At 39.1% G+C, this 17186-nt stretch overlaps 1 protein-coding gene across 2 annotated transcripts in view; it reads left to right on the forward strand.

Moving 5' to 3' along the window:
• Positions 1-17186, forward strand: part of LOC129258019 (cyclin-dependent kinase 17-like) — a 47176-nt gene that overhangs the window by 14386 nt on the left and 15604 nt on the right. For both annotated transcript variants that reach the window (XM_064097775.1, XM_064097774.1), the window contains exons 3-6: positions 759-882; positions 3413-3533; positions 7936-8182; positions 10931-11021. In XM_064097775.1, coding sequence (XP_063953845.1) covers positions 759-882; positions 3413-3533; positions 7936-8182; positions 10931-11021 — 583 coding nt within the window. The remainder of the gene's footprint in view (positions 1-758; positions 883-3412; positions 3534-7935; positions 8183-10930; positions 11022-17186) is intronic.

Genomic DNA, 17186 nt, shown 5'->3' on the forward strand with positions numbered 1-17186 from the left:
TCTTTTCTTTTTCTTTCCTTCTTAATTCATTTCAAAGAATGACGGAAACGTGTTTTTTCTTTTATTCTATCTTTCATCATTTATTCTAACATTCTTTTAAAAAAAATATATTTTCCTTCATTTTCCCCTTCATTTTTTATTTCTTTCCGTTCTCAATTCAACTCTTTTCTTTCGCCTTTTCAATTCATTCCCTCCTTCATTCTTTCGTTCACCCCCCCCTTCCAATTCTGTACATTTTTTCCCAAGTCGAACACCGTGTAGCCTCCTTTGTTGATTTTTTTTAAAGACCTGGCTTGGTCGATCCGCTCATGCAGCGTACTTTGTCGATTGTCCCGTATTTCTTTTTGTGAAATCTGGTCACCCTGCATTCAGCTGGTTCCAAAACCAGATTTTCGTCTTCGAAATCGTGAGCCGCCATGTTTGCATAAAATTTGTGAAGCTGATGTGAAATGCATTATGGGTGAAAACGCCACTGCGCAAGCGCAAACCCGAGCTGTCGACCGCGTCAATCAACTTTCCTTATCTGATTACGAGCGGCCTGTGTAATGCGCCGTGAGGGACCCTGCTGAGAGGGGATTAGCAGTGCCACGCAAAGCGTTTGAGATCTCCTTCTGTTAATAGCTCTATGATACTATCAAGAATCATGATGATTAGTCACACTGACAGAAATTATTCTAATATTGATCTTAATTACAGTTCATTAAAAAAAATGATTTTACTGAACTTATTTGATATTTATTTGGTTATTTTTTCCACAGTTATTTTTATTTCAATTACTACGAGGACTAGCATACTGTCACAAACGGCAAGTGCTACACAGAGACCTTAAACCTCAGAACCTCTTGATCAATGAGAAAGGAGAACTCAAATTGGCGGACTTTGGTAAGTTTATTTTCAAGATTGGTAAAGTTCGGTTATTCACTTGAATAGAATGGAAATTTGATAAAAAGTTTCAGGAAAATATTTTTATGCATGAATGGAACATGTAAAAAAATCTTTTGTTGGGCTTATGAAAAATTAGATTTTAAAAAAGTTTGTTCATGTTTCCTGCCATGGAAATCACTAATTAGATTTGTATAGGAATGATTTAAGGCTTTCACTGTGTTTACTATATTGTACATTTACATGGAAGTTGATAAAGAATAAAAGGGATATAGTTCATTGAGATTTGAATAATAATTATTATGAAATGATACTCTGTATATAAAATGTGCAGAGTACTTATGAAAAGTATTAATTCTATAATCTTTGTTTTCATTTTTGCTTAATCCATATTAGCATTACCCCTTACATTCAAACTTGAATGAAAAAGATAAATGAAATATGAAGATTTAAAGATGTAGTATTTGATGTCATATTGAAGGATTTGCTGCTGGATAATAAAGTAAAAAGACAAAGGCCTTCATATTGCAATTAGGTTTTAAGATGTGTGAATAACATCTATTCTTGGGTGAATAATTGGCTTCACAGGACTTGTTTTGATGCAAGTTGCAGCCTTTTATTGGTCTCGGGGGGGGGGGGGGGGTTGCATCATTGCATCAATTCTTATGTATGGAGGAGATTATATGTGAGAATAGATCAAATCTTTTTTTTTCTTCACTATTTTCCTTCCATCATTTGTTTCCTTATTATGATCATCATGCATTGATTTTTTTTAATGTTTATGTGTGTATATTATTTATTAGATGCCTTTATGTGCATATTTGGTCTCTGTTTTGTAATAACCCTTTAAAGGAAACCCCAAAAATACATTTGTTTTGTACACAAATTTTCAGATTTTCCCCTGTATTTTACATATGTCACATTATATCTTCCTGACCATGACATATGTGGTGTGAATTATATTTTCCCATGATATATTTTATACTCAGGAGGCAAGACGCAATTTGAAAGATAGTGGGGAAAATCTGAAAATTTGTGTACAAAACAAATGGAGAGTTGTCCACAAAATCTGCCATTATGAAGTATGTTGGCCAATTTGAGGATCTCCATAGAATGAACAGCAAGATTTTGTCAATTCCCATAATTTGCTTATTTCATAACCAATTGTTCCTCTCATTTCACTCTTTCTCTTCTTGGTTTTTGGTTTCCTTTAATTTAAAATATCAATCATTTCACTGATACTGATAGTGATAATTATAAATATGTGTAATCATATTTGTCTCTTTCCCATCCTATTTTAATCTCACTGTCTATGTTTTTTTCTTGTGTTCTCCCTGTCTCTCTCTCTATCTCTGTCTGTCCGTCTTTTCTATTCTACTTCATTGTCATTATCTCTCTCACTGTTCTTCTCTGTCCTATATCCTTCCCCATCTTATCTTTCATGTTGTCTGTTATCTTACTTCTTTTTCAGTCCTTCCTCACAACCTCTAATGTCCTCTATTCCTCTTCTATATCTCCTCATTTCTCTTGACTCACCCCACCTCCTTAAGACTATTTCGTGAAATAAATAGTGACCTAAAAAAAGCTATTAAAATGCTTGCATTTGATTGGCTGTGAACACATTTGTTTGAAAATAATGAACAAGATGCTGCATAAAACACTCTCCCAGTTTCTCCTTTTTTTTTTTTATCCCTTTTCCCATTTTTATAGTCCCTTCATTTTATTGATGTCTTCTTTCTCCTATATTTTATCCCTTTTCCCATTCTGATAGTCCCTTCATTCATCCTGTGTTCTTTCTCCTTTATGTTATCCCTTTTCCCATTTTTATAGTCCCTTCATTCTATTACTATGTGTTCTGTCTCCTCTATTTTATCCCTTTTCCCATTCTGATTGTTCCTCCATCATTCTATTAATATATGTTCTTTCTCCTTTATTTTACCCCTTTTCCCATTCTGATAGTCCCTCCATCATTCTATTAATATGTGTTCTGTCTCCTCTATTTTATCCCTTTTCCCATTCTGATTGTTCCTCCATCATTCTATTAATATGTGTTCTTTCTCCTCTATTTTATCCCTTTTCCCATTCTGATAGTCCCTCCATCATTCTATTAATATGTGTTCTTTCTCCTCTATTTTATCCCTTTTCCCATTCTGATTGTTCCTCCATTCATTCTATTAATATGTTTTCTTTCTCCTCTATTTTATCCCTTTTCCCATTCTGATTGTTCCTCCATCATTCTATTAATATATGTTCTTTCTCCTTTATTTTACCCCTTTTCCCATTCTGATAGTCCCTCCATCATTCTATTAATATGTGTTCTGTCTCCTCTATTTTATCCCTTTTCCCATTCTGATTGTTCCTCCATCATTCTATTAATATGTGTTCTTTCTCCTCTATTTTATCCCTTTTCCCATTCTGATAGTCCCTCCATCATTCTATTAATATGTGTTCTTTCTCCTCTATTTTATCCCTTTTCCCATTCTGATTGTTCCTCCATTCATTCTATTAATATGTTTTCTTTCTTGTATAGGTCTAGCCCGAGCTAAATCAGTACCTAGTAAGACCTTTTCCAATGAAGTGGTAACACTATGGTATAGACCACCAGATGTTCTTCTAGGCAGTACAGAATACTCCACATCTATTGATATGTGGTAAGCTGTGTCAAGTTACATGCTTCAAGATTTTAAACAATGACTCTAATCATTTTTAAAGTAGATGATCATTACTGTTTAAATGATATAACATCAATAGTGATAACAGTATCAACATTTGTATTGACAGTCAGTCGGCAAGCCCTCGAAATGTGGCTTCTTTTATCCAAGTGATATTCATGACTAGAGTGTTTTTGCATTGTTAATGAGCTTGGTGCGGACCAAAACACCTTTTTATTCGGCCATTGCTGCTCTAAATATTACCAAATTTCATGTCTTTGGTATCTTTATAAAGAAGAAAAATCATTCTTTCAGGTCATCTGTTTGGATTTTCAAAAAGATGTTGTAATATAGGAGAAAATTTTGATCTAAAACATGAATCAAAATAATTATTTTCATGCAACAAAAGGTGTTGCTTTTACCCTTAATTTCTGTTTGAGCACAAATGAAATTTAAATTATGATAAAGCTGAAGATCTAAGCTTTAATATGATATAATTTTTATAAGGAGAGGTATTTTAGAGGGGTCAGCAGCCAGGTTTTCATAGGCCAAGTACATTTAGCAGCTCAAAAACAAGAATACTGCGCTCCGATTGGTCATATAGAGACCACACACCCACGCATATTCCAATGTTCCCCTCACTGGGCCTCTGAAGGCCACACTCACCATGTGGTAATCTCTTTAAATTACCCGCGCCTGTTGTTTTGAAAACATTCAGCCAATCTGAACTCTAGATTTTATGCTACTCAGAATTTCAGAAATCTCGTCTTGCATCTTGATGGAAAAAGCTGGCTGCTGACCCATCTAAAAGGTGTCACATATCAAGAGTGACATTGTATGAAAGTAGAGAGTTTGAGCTTTCTGATGATATTAATAATGTTTGTGCCGAAAAGACAAAATTTTGCACAATATGCAAGAGAAAAACAGAGGAAGAAAACTCTGTTTGAAGCCTCTTTTGAGGCCTGAAATTCACCTATATATCAAGATATTTTATTCAAAAGAAATAATTTAAAAGAGTGACGTTTACTCTTTTTTATGGTGCAAAAATAATCAGTTTTACTCAAGAAGAAAATGGTTAAATTCTTTGAGAAAAAAGTCTCACAATTCACGAGATTTTGTAGGGATATGAATTCAGCCACGAGAGGACTAGGATAGATCTTGCTCATTAACATAGGGGCTTGCAGACTGACTGTTGATATTGCATGTTGATGCTTCTAAAGCCCCCATCACACTTATTCCGAATCAAGCAGAATTGGCCTGAATGAACGGACTATTGTTTGACCACCAATTTAAATCATTTAAATCTACTTCCAACATCGTTCGAGAATACCCCTCGAATGTTTTGAACATGACCAAAACCTTCGGGACGGCCAAAAGAAATGACAAAAATATTTCGAATGCACTCAGAATGCAGTCAGAATATTTAGAATGCCCCTAGAATGTCCAAGAACGTAGCACGAATTATCAATCTGACTCCATTGCGGTTCATTTTGACTAGTGTATGATGATACACCTGGTCAATTTACTGAATTTCAACTCCAGTTTGATGAATTCATAAGTTCCTCCCAAAAATTTCTAGATTTTTTGAATATTTTTTCTTTCCAGCTTCTGCTCGATTCCTGCTGATTCCGAATAAGTGTGACGGGGGTATTACAGTTTGACTGTGACTGAAGTAAATGTCTAAGCACCATTCACATGTTAAGTGTTCTCATCTTGCATTGTCTGTGACTTGTTAATCTATTGCACTGAAGCTGAGGAATAAGCTCATTGGATCAATTTAAATATATTTGAAGACCTACCTATTCTGATATCCTTGTGTTTGCACTGGACTTATACCAATGAGTCAATATATTGTATTTACAGTAGTTATGCTGACCAGGGATGGCATCTCAAACAGCTGCTCTTGTGTCTTGTGGAAAAGGGGCCATTGAAGTATTAGCTACTGACATTTTCAACATGACAGTCGTAATGCTTTACAAGTGCCTATCAATATCATTAACAATGCTCCCATAGCAACCAAGATGTAATAATCCATTTCTTATCTTTGAATATCCTTTTAGAATACATACTTAATCCTCTTTTCCTCTGTGTCTTGTGGAAAAGGGGCCATTGAAATATTAGCTACTGACATTTTCAACATGACAGTCGTAATGCTTTACAAGTGCCTATCAATATCATTAACAATGCTCCCATAGCAACCAAGATGTAATAATCCATTTCTTATCTTTGAATATCCTTTTAGAATACATACTTAATCCTCTTTTCCTCTGTGTCTTGTGGAAAAGGGGCTATTGAAATATTAGCTACTGACATTTTCAACATTACAGTTCTAAATGCTTTGCAAGTGCCTATCAATATCATTAACAATGCTTTTCTCCCACAGCAACCAAGATGTAATAATCCATTATTGTACAACGCCTACTTAGCTTGTTGTACGCGAGCAAATGGGAGGCTGAATGTCAAACATTCGTACCGTACCGTTGCACAAAAGACGTACCATCCAAAATGTACCGTTGCACGGCTTTAGGAGGTGACGTCACAATACGATTCAATTCATTGCGCTCAGTAAAAATGCAGGTGCAATACGCGTATATGTATAGCCTGCTGGCTAAATGCGCAATGCTAATGCTGCGCCCGAGCGAGGTGTTCGCTTGTGGGATTTTGCTTTTCGCTTTCCATATTTTTGCTCCCTTTTCATAGATTACTGCAGGAAAAACTCTTTGTTTTTTCATAAATTCGCTAAACTCCGAGGCGTTGTACAACACAAATAGCGAATATTCTTATTCGTGCAATGGTGTGAGATTTCGCATTCGGTGAAAGAAAGAAACACTCTATTCAACTCGGCTACGCCTCGTTGAATAGAGCATCTTTCTTTCACCTCATGCGAAATCTCGCACCATCGCACTCATGCCTATTCGCTATTTGTATATTGTCTCACCTGCATAGCAGAGTGAGACTATAGGCGCCGCTTTTCTGACGGCGGCGGCGGCGTCAACACCAAATCTTAACCGAAGGTTAAGTTTTTGAAATGACAGCATAACTTAGAAAGTATATAGACCTAGTTCATGAAACTTAATCATAAGGTTAATCAAGTATTACTGAACATCCTGCCTGAGTTTTGAGTCACATGACCAAGGTCAAAGGTCATGTAAGGTCAATGAACTTTGCCCAAGTTGGGGGTATTTGTTGAATTACCATCATAACTTTGAAATATTATTGGTCTAGTTCATAAAACTTGGACATAAGAGTAATCAAGTATCACTGAACATCCTGTGCGAATTTCTGGTCACATGACCAACTTCAAAGGTCAATAAACTTTGGCCATGTGGGGGTATCTGTTGAATTACCATCATAACTTAGAAAGTCTATGGATCTGATTCATGAAACTTGGACATAAGAGTAATGAAGTATCACTGAACATCCCGTCCGAGTTTCAGGTCACATGACTAAGGTCAAAGGTCATTTAAGGTCAATGAACTTTGGCCATGTTGGGGGTATTTGTTGAATTATCATCATATCTCTGTAAGTGTATTGGTCTAGTTCATAAAACGTGGACATAAGAGTAACCAAGTATCACTGAACATCTTGTGCGAGTTTTAGGTCACATGACCAAGGTCAAAGGTCAATGGAGCGTTGTGGCCCAGTGGATTAGTCTTCGGACTTTGAAACAGAGGGTCGTGGGTTCGAATCCCAGCCATGGCGTAATTTCCTTCAGCAAGAAACTGATCCACAGTGTGCTGCACTCAACCCAGGTGAGGTAAATGGGTACCGGTAGGAAGTAATTCCTTAAAAAGCTGTGTGCGCTATGAATGCCTAGCTTAGCCGGGTAATATAGGAGCGCCTTGAGCACCTAATAAGGTGGATATGTGCGCAATATAAATACCCTATATTATTATTATTAATGGACCTTGGCCATGTAGGGGGTATTTGTTGAATTACCATCATAAGTCTGTAAGTATATTGGTCTAGTTCATGGAACTAGGACATAAGAGTAATCAAGTATCACTGAACATCTCATGTGAGTTTCAGGTCACATGACCAAAGGCAAAGGTCATTTAAGGTCATTGAGCTTTGGCCATTTTAGAGGTAATTGCTAGATTGCTGTCATAACTTTCAAAGTTTATAGATATAGTGTATAAAATGTGGATATAGGGGTAATCAAGTATCACTGACAAGTTTTAGATCACATGATCAAGGTCAAATGTCAATGAACGTAGTATTGTACTTATATGAATGGTGTTTTTTGTGAATAATTATTTTATAGTAGTTTTCAAAGTCAGCACTGCTGCTATATTGAATCGCGTGAAGTAGGTGAGACTGCCAGAGGCATTCTACTTGTTTATCTATGAATATCCTCTTTTAGAGTACTAACTAAATCCTCCATTAATATATTTTTTACTAGGGGAGTTGGATGTATATTTTATGAGATGTCGGCAGGCCGACCACTGTTCCCTGGTTCTACTGTAGAGGATGAACTTCATCTCATCTTTAAGTTCCTTGGTACTCCTGATGAGAACACATGGCCTGGGATCAGTAGCAATGAAGACTTTCAATCCTATAGCTTTCCTGCCTATCCAAAGGAACCGGTTGTAACTCATGCACCACGGTTAGACTTACAATGCCAAGATCTTCTAGAAGACCTGCTCAAGGTAACGATGTAGTTGTTTGTATTCTGGTTAGTTTAACTGGTAGTACTGGCACTTCTCAGATGACCTGGGGGCCGTTTCATAAAGCTGTTCGTAAGTTAAGATCTTTTATTGTGGTAAATGGTATATTCATTAGCGATAGTTACGCGAGTAAGAAAGGTTCACCAGTCGTTCTTAAAGTCGCTCATAACTTACAAACAGCTTTATGAAACACCCACCTGGTTATGGTTAAGGAAGTTTTCAAGACCTTTTCGGACGTTCTGAAGTTCAGGAAGCTGCTCTTCTATGGTAGAATACATTATATAACTTATAATAGGGCAATTCTAAGTACATCTGAAACCCCACATGTTGGGCCTTCTGTAAATCATTTGTCCTTGTTTTTGTCTCGCCTGCGTAGCGGAGCGAGACATACAATGTAGGTATAACTATTTCCGGCGTCGGTGTCGGCGTCGTCGTCGTCAACAATTGTGTTGTACACCCAATAACTTTCTATAGCTTCGAGGTGGGATCACCAAATTCATACCAGAGGTCCATCTCCTGAAGGCACAGGTTAAGTTCAAATATGAGTCAAATTGGAATAAGGTCAAAGGTCAATGAACTTTCCATGACTGGCACTGTGCTGTGTTGTACACATAATAACTTTGTACACCCAATAACTTTCTATAGCTTTGAGGTAGGATCACCAAATTCATAACAGAGGTCCATCTCCTGAAGGCACAGGTCAAGTTCGAAGATGAGTCAAATTGGAATAAGGTCAAAGGTCAAAGGTCAATGAACTTTCCATGACTGGCACTGTGCTGTGTTGTACACATAATAACTTTCTATATCTTCGAGGTGGGATCACCAAATGCATACCAGAGGTCCATCTCCTGAAGGCACAGGTCAAGTTCGAATATGAGTCGAATTGGAATAAGGTCAAAGGTCAATGAACTTTCCATGACTGGCACTGTGCTGTGTTGTACACACAATAACTTTCTATAGCTTCGAGGTGAGATCGCCAAATTCATAACAGAGGTCCATCTCTTGAAGGTGCAGGCCAAGTTCAAATGTGAGCCGAATTTGAATAAGGTCAAAGGTCAATGAACTTTCCATGACTGGCACTGTGCTGTGCTGTACACACAATAACTTTCTATATCTTCGAGTTACGATTGCCAAATTCATACAAGAGGTCCATCTTTTGAAGGTGCAGATCAAGTTCAAATGTGAGTTGAATTTGATTTAAAAGGTCAAAGGTCAATGAACTTTCCATGACTGGCAGGACTGGCACTGTGCTTTGTTGTACACATAATAACTTTTTATATCTTCGAAGTAGGATTGCCAAATTCAAACAAGAGGTCCATCTCTTGAAGGTGCAGGTCAAGTTCGAATGTGAGTTGAATTTGATTAAGGTCAAAGGTCAATGAACTTTCCATGACTGGCACTGCTGTGTTGTACACACAATAACTTTCTATAGCTTCGAGGTGGGATCGCCAAACTCGTAACAGAGGTCCATCTAAGTCATATAGCATACATGTAGTTTTGACATGCAGTCTCTTCATGACTGCAATATGCAGGCGAGACAACGCTTGGCGTTTGCCTTGTTAGTTCATATGAGAGGTTTTGCCCGGGGGGGCCACTTCCATTGACGAGTGGATACCATGCGCGACCAAGGGGTCTCGAAAAGCACCCTAAACATGTATTTTCCATATTCTGAAAATACACCCCTTAACAAGTATTGGCGTCTGAAACCCTACCCTTAACAAACATTGGAAACAAAACGATACTCTTGGCAAGTATTCCCTGAAATGAACCCCTAAACAAGTACAGCGATATTTTATTGTTATTTCACGGGTCCGTCGGTCGTCCGGTTTTACCTTTACAGTTTACACACCATTTGGTTTAGTACGGCCCCGGCTTCCACACCTCGCGCAAATCGGACTCTAAACACGTAGTGTTGGGGCAAAAAGGACATCCTTTATAAAACATTTTAATTTTGTTTTATCATCCCCGCAAATTTGACCCTAAACATCTAGCTTTCCTAGCGAAATAGATACCCTTTTTTCATTATTTTTGTGTTTTTGACACCCTTATCACGTTACGTACGTAACGTGCCCTATCTTGAAAAAGACATCCTTTTTACATGTTTTTTTGGTCGCGCATGGTATCCACTCGTCAATGTAAGTGGCCCCCCCCCCCCCCCCCCCCGGGAGGTTCTGATGCTCTCAAAATGATTAGCCTTGAGTATGGGGGACAAATTGGGATCGGACGCATACAGGTGGTTATGGTGATTGTTTTATATAATTTCCCAAGTGTCTGAGTAGTTACATTACTCGTATGCTACAGAGTACCAAAGTGATGACGTCACACAAATTTTTTTTTTTGCATTTCAGCGTTTTTGATACCATATTTAGGTACCAGATTTTGGTAGAGCATGATCAAATACCTCCACTACCAAAAAATTCTAAAAGTTAGGAACCAGGCCAATAATACATTGACTTTAATGGGGCTAATTATGTATTCATGAGGTCATATCTCAGGCCCCCATGGACCGATTCGCACCAATTTTGGTAGTGGAGGTATTTCATCATGCTCTACCAAAATATGGTATAAAAAATGCTGAAATGCAAAATTGGAAAATGGATGACATAACACTTCGGTACTCTATTGGTACGACAAAATGATACATGTTTTATTCATATCACGTTGAATGTTTTTTCATACTGTTAATATCAAACAAACTCATCTCTTATCTTTAAAAATTTCTCCAACTAGTATGAAGGAAAGAATAGAGTTTCAGCAGCTAAGGCAATGAGACATCCTTGCTTCAATTGTTTTGGTTCTGGGATCCATACATTGAGGGATGGTAAGTATATCATTGAATTTATTAACAACATAAACAAAATACAAACACACATACCTAACATATATATATTCCAACATTATTAACAAAGTACATTGTCGCTAGAGGGTATTCATTTGTCTCGCAATCTACTATGGTCAACAAGGAAATTCATGATCACTCGCAAAAAGTGTTCACTGGCTTTCTAGGAAAATTCGTGATCACTCTCGCAAAAAGTGTTCACTAGCTTACAAGTTCACGAGCTTTCGAGTGCCGCTGCAACTCTTTATCAAGTGACGAAAATTATCTGATAACGTACTCTATTTATACTAATCTCCAGGACCGTACGCACGAACGCGAGAACAATAGGTGGGCATTGATCCGTTGCGTCGGTATGCGGTGCGGCCGGTAATCCGTATATGCAAATAAGCCGGGGGTATATGCAAATACGCCGTGGGTCGGCAATATGCAAAATAGACAAAATTGGCGGGCTCGCTAGTTTCCCGTGGGCGGGGGCTGACTAGCTGAGCGGTCCCTCGTTCGGGGCCGGGAACGATCGGGTCGGCGTGCACTGCCAGGTAAGGGGGTATTGTGCTGTCGGATGGTTCGCATCCAGAAGTCAGGGATGTCAATCCCGCTGTCTCTGTTGAAGTTGTTAGGACAAAGACGTATACTAATAGCCTCCTTAATCCTGCGTGTATACCAATGTCTCTCTTTGGCAATGCAATGTACACCCTCCCAATCTGGGTGGTGTTGCTTCTCCCAAGCATGTTCTGCCACCGCGGATGTGTCGGTTCGCTGTAACCGAACATCGCGCTTGTGTTCAGAAATGCGTTCAACTATCGGTCGGGCTGTTTCTCCGATGTAAGACCCGTCACATCCCTGGCAAGGAATGTTGTATACTACGCCATCACGTCTGTGATCAGGGATAGGGTCTTTGGGGTGTACAAGCTGTTTGTGTAAGGTGGTGTCCGAGCGGAAAACCGTTCGGATACCGTGACCTTCTAATCGGCGTTTAAGTTGTTGTGAGAGGCCATCTATGTATGGCAAGACTGTGCAAGTCTTGAAAACCTTCTGATCCCTTGGTGGTTGTTTTTTCTTGAAAGTGTTCTTGATAAAATAGCGTGGGTAGCCGTTGCTGTACAAGGCGTATGTGTGCTCTTTCTTTCGGGAGTTCAGGTGGGTGAGTTATGATACGTGCTGCTCTGTCGAACAGGCATTTAACAAGACCCTTCTTGACCGATTTGTCGTGATGAGAATCATATGGTATGTATTGGTCTGTATGAGTGGGCTTGCGGTAGACAGAGGTGGAGAGTTTCCCGCCCTCGTGTCTTTGGACTAGTGTGTCAAGGAATGCTAATTTCCCTCCTTGCTCAGTCTCCAGAGTGAACTGGATGGACGGTTGCTGGCTATTCATGTATGAGAGTAGGCTGTCTGTTTCGGATCTATTTACGATTATGAAAGTGTCATCGACGTATCTCTTCCACACCCGAGGGTGGCATGTGGAAGGACACTTGGGCAAAGCGTTCTGTTCAATACCTTCCATATATAGGTTAGCCACAACCGCTGAGACTGGGCTACCCATTGCTGCTCCTTCTGTTTGCTCATAGAAAGAGCCTCTGTACAGAAAATATGTGGATCTGAGGACGAACTCCAGGAGTTCGGGCATAAGTGTGGTACGTTCTGATAATGTGGGATCGGATTGCATGCGTTGCAGGGCCGTACTGCATGCGCCCTCTATCGGTACGTTAGTGAAGAGGGAGACTACATCAAAAGAGATCATGGATTCCTGTTCGTTAACTGTCTGCTCCGATGTGAATTCAGCGAATTCACTGGAGTTGGAAACCGTGTGTTCTGAGCAGTTAGTGAGAGGGGACAGGATGTCCGCCAGGTACTTTGATAGGTTATAGGCAAATGAACCTATGCATGATACTATTGGTCTGAGAGGTATCCCGGGTTTGTGTATTTTGGGCAACCCGTATATTCTAGGTGGCTGTTTCTGTGTGGGCTTTATCTTTTTGTATGTAGCCTCATCTAGAACTTTGTCTTTCTTTAGTGCCAGTAACGTACTGGTCAGTTTGCGACACATTCGATCTGTGGGGTCTTTCTTTAGCATTTTATACGGACCAGAGCTCAGAAGCTCGGTCATTTTGTCTTCGTAGGCGGTACTATCTAAAATGATTGTGGCACTACCCTTATCCGCAGGGAGGATTGTGATGCTATCATCATTCTTGAGTGTCTTAAGAGCATCACGCATCTCTCTTGTGGTGTTCGGTTTCGGAGGACGTGCTCTCTGTAGAATGGAATCTACATCTTTTCGTGTGGCATCGGCCGCAACTGGATCAATATACTTGACCGCGGTTTCAACCTTAGCTACAATCTCGGTAATGGGCAATTTTTGGGGCGACACGGCAAAGGCGAGGCCTTTCTTAAGCAATTGCTCCTCGGTGGAGGTGATCTGTCTCGAGGATAGGTTAACAACCCATTTATCCTCATTCGCTAATGAGGCGGTGACCTTCTTCGATTTGGGTTGTATCAACTTTTCAAATTTAGCCTGTTGCCTTTTCTTGCATTTAGCGAAAACATCTGCGTAGATATTTTCATTAACCTTCAGAATGTCTGTACTATGTTGGGCTTGCATAGTCTCTTTGATATCGGCTTTTAAAGTTTCGTATTCCGTCTTAGCGGAATCAATCGTGCATCTAGTGAGAAAGATGCGTTCTTTCAGAAAACGGAGGGCGGCCGTTTCTGCTACCTTTCTTGCTCCTTTGATGTTCATAGGAGGCTTGACCCGCAGGTCTTTGGGAACCACTGACGCTTTAATGCAACGCACAAGAAAGGTCAAGTGGTTGGAAAATCGATCTTTTTACTACATCGTTCGTATCTTCGAGTCAACTTTAGGGCGGGGCGCCCATATGTTCGTTCAATAATACTAAATAGGTTCATTATTGCGGATTGAAATAATCGCTAGAGGGTATTCATTTGTCTCGCAATCTACTATGGTCAACAAGGAAATTCGTGATCACTCTCGCAAAAAGTGTTCACTGGCTTTCTAGGAAAATTTGTGATCACTCTCGCAAAAAGTGTTCACTAGCTTACAAGTTCACGAGCTTTCGAGTGCCGCTGCAACTCTTTATCAAGTGACGAAAATTATCTGATAACGTACTCTATTTATACTAATCTCCAGGACCGTACGCACGAACGCGAGAACAATAGGTGGGCATTGATCCGTTGCGTCGGTATGCGGTGCGGCCGGTAATCCGTATATGCAAATAAGCCGGGGGTATATGCAAATACGCCGTGGGTCGGCAATATGCAAAATAGACAAAATTGGCGGGCTCGCTAGTTTCCCGTGGGCGGGGGCTGACTAGCTGAGCGGTCCCTCGTTCGGAGTCCCTCGTTCGGGTCGGCGTGCACTGCCAGGTAAGGGGGTATTGTGCTGTCGGATGGTTCGCATCCAGAAGTCGGGGATGTCAATCCCGCTGTCTCTGTTGAAGTTGTTAGGACAAAGACGTATACTAATAGCCTCCTTAATCCTGCGTGTATACCAATGTCTCTCTTTGGCAATGCAATGTACACCCTCCCAATCTGAGTGGTGTTGCTTCTCCCAAGCATGTTCTGCCACCGCGGATGTGTCGGTTCGCTGTAACCGAACATCGCGCTTGTGTTCAGAAATGCATTCAACTATCGGTCGGGCTGTTTCTCCGATGTAAGACCCGTCACATCCCTGGCAAGGAATGTTGTATACTACGCCATCACGTCTGTGATCAGGGATAGGGTCTTTGGGGTGTACAAGCTGTTTGTGTAAGGTGGTGTCCGAGCGGAAAACCGTTCGGATACCGTGACCTTCTAATCGGCGTTTAAGTTGTTGTGAGAGGCCATCTATGTATGGCAAGACTGTGCAAGTCTTGAAAACCTTCTGATCCCTTGGTGGTTGTTTTTTGTTGCCGACCCACGGCGTATTTGCATATACCCCCGGCTTATTTGCATATACGGATTACCGGCCGCACCGCATACCGACGCAACGGATCAATGCCCACCTATTGTTCTCGCGTTCGTGCGTACGGTCCTGGAGATTAGTATAAATAGAGTACGTTATCAGATAATTTTCGTCACTTGATAAAGAGTTGCAGCGGCACTCGAAAGCTCGTGAACTTGTAAGCTAGTGAACACTTTTTGCGAGAGTGATCACGAATTTTCCTAGAAAGCCAGTGAACACTTTTTACGAGAGTGATCACGAATTTCCTTGTTGACCATAGTAGATTGCGAGACAAATGAATACCCTCTAGCGATTATTTCAATCCGCAATAATGAACCTATTTAGTATTAAAGTACATTGTATTCAAAATTTCATCAAAAAATTAGTAATTTTCTACCATATCAACTGTACATGTATGTATTGTACATTGAATAGTATATATAATTTGGTTAATTTCTCAAACAATGGAAACAGAAAAGTTGTCATGAAATTTAAATTAACAAATAAATTGTAAATTAGTAACAGTACACAAAAAAGGGGGAAAAACAATTGTTAAAAGGAAAACCAAGAGTTAGCACGAGTGCCAGTCGAGATTGGTTCTCCAGGATTCTTTAACTGTATTCTGAATCCAAAGTCAAAGACTCTGGGTTCACAATTATAAGTGTACAAAAAAATCATCAGGATTTAATATGATATCATTTAATCTGAATGATTAATCACAACTCAAAAATTTAATTATCAGATTTCTGCCAAACGACGATCTTGTTGTTTCTTCCCTTATATTTATGGGTAAATTATTCCATAACTGAATGAACATGAATGAAAGAAAGTCCCATGTGTTGTATTACATTTAGGTAATTGTAGCATTAAATGCTCTGTCCCTATTATTCTATGGTTCATTAAACCATTAACGAGTGTGGTAAATGTCCATTTTGAAGGTCGTATACAAATGTTGAAACTGAATGCTCAAACAACTTATGCACGTCTAACACATGCAAACAAATAGTGGTCTGGAGCTTGTTCGAAATGGGGAAATGTTATTACACGCATGGCCATTTTTTGTGACAGTAGTATGCAGTTTAAATAACTTGATAGAAACTTCCCAAGCTATTCCATAAAGTATGTGCGGCTGGATAAAGGAATTATACAAGAGCATGTGAATGTGAATAGGTACAGTGTCTCAACTTTCACAGTAACCCAATTTTCCTTCGTATACATTTATTAACTTTTTGAATGTGCTCCTTCCACATTAAATTTTCATCAATTTGGATTCCTATGAAAGATGCTACACTGACTTTGCCTATAGCTGTGTTACTAATTTCTAGTACACCGTTAATTTCACATGATTGTCTTGGTCCCTTTATGATCATATAATTGTTTTCTTTAGATTTATTGGGGAAGAGAGAAAGATTGATGGATTCAGGGAGAAGAATGGGGTTCATTCAGTGACAGAAGGGGGGGGGGTAGATGGATGGACTGTGAGATGGTTTGTTTTCAAATGGTCATACGATCAGTGGATGGTATTACTGAGGATAGAGAGTGATGACAGCAACATTGAAATCTTAACCAATAATGTATGAGAAGCCATGATAACGTTGAAATCTTAACCAATAATGTATGAAAAGCCATGATAACCTTGACATCTTAACCAATAATGTATGAAAAGCCATGATAACCATGAAATCTTAACCAATAATGTATGAAAAGCCATGATAACACTGAAATCTTAATCCATAATGTATGAAAAGCCATGATAACATTGAAATCTTAACCAATAATGTATGGAAAGCCATGATAACATTGAAATCTTAACCAATAATGTATGAAAAGCCATGATAACCATGAAATCTTAACCAATAATGTATGAAAAGCCATGATAACATTGAAATCTTAATCCATAATGTATGAAAAGCCATGATAACATTGAAATCTTAACCAATAATGTATGGAAAGCCATGATAACATTGAAATCTTAACCAATAATGTATGGAAAGCCATGATAACCTTGAAATCTTAACCAATAATGTATGAAAAGCCATGATAACTTTCATGAAACTTGCTGCTGCTACTATATTTAATGACAAGCGTTCCACTTGTTTATCATTCACCTTCATTTTAGGTGAAACAGTTGAAAAAAGGTGCATTTTTCATTTGATATTAAATATGATTTCATTTAGACTTTGATTCGTCTTTCTCGTTGGCTGTTCCCT

The sequence above is a fragment of the Lytechinus pictus genome, chromosome 3 (assembly GCF_037042905.1).
Source record: "Lytechinus pictus isolate F3 Inbred chromosome 3, Lp3.0, whole genome shotgun sequence".
Taxonomy (NCBI): Eukaryota; Metazoa; Echinodermata; class Echinoidea; order Temnopleuroida; family Toxopneustidae; genus Lytechinus; species Lytechinus pictus.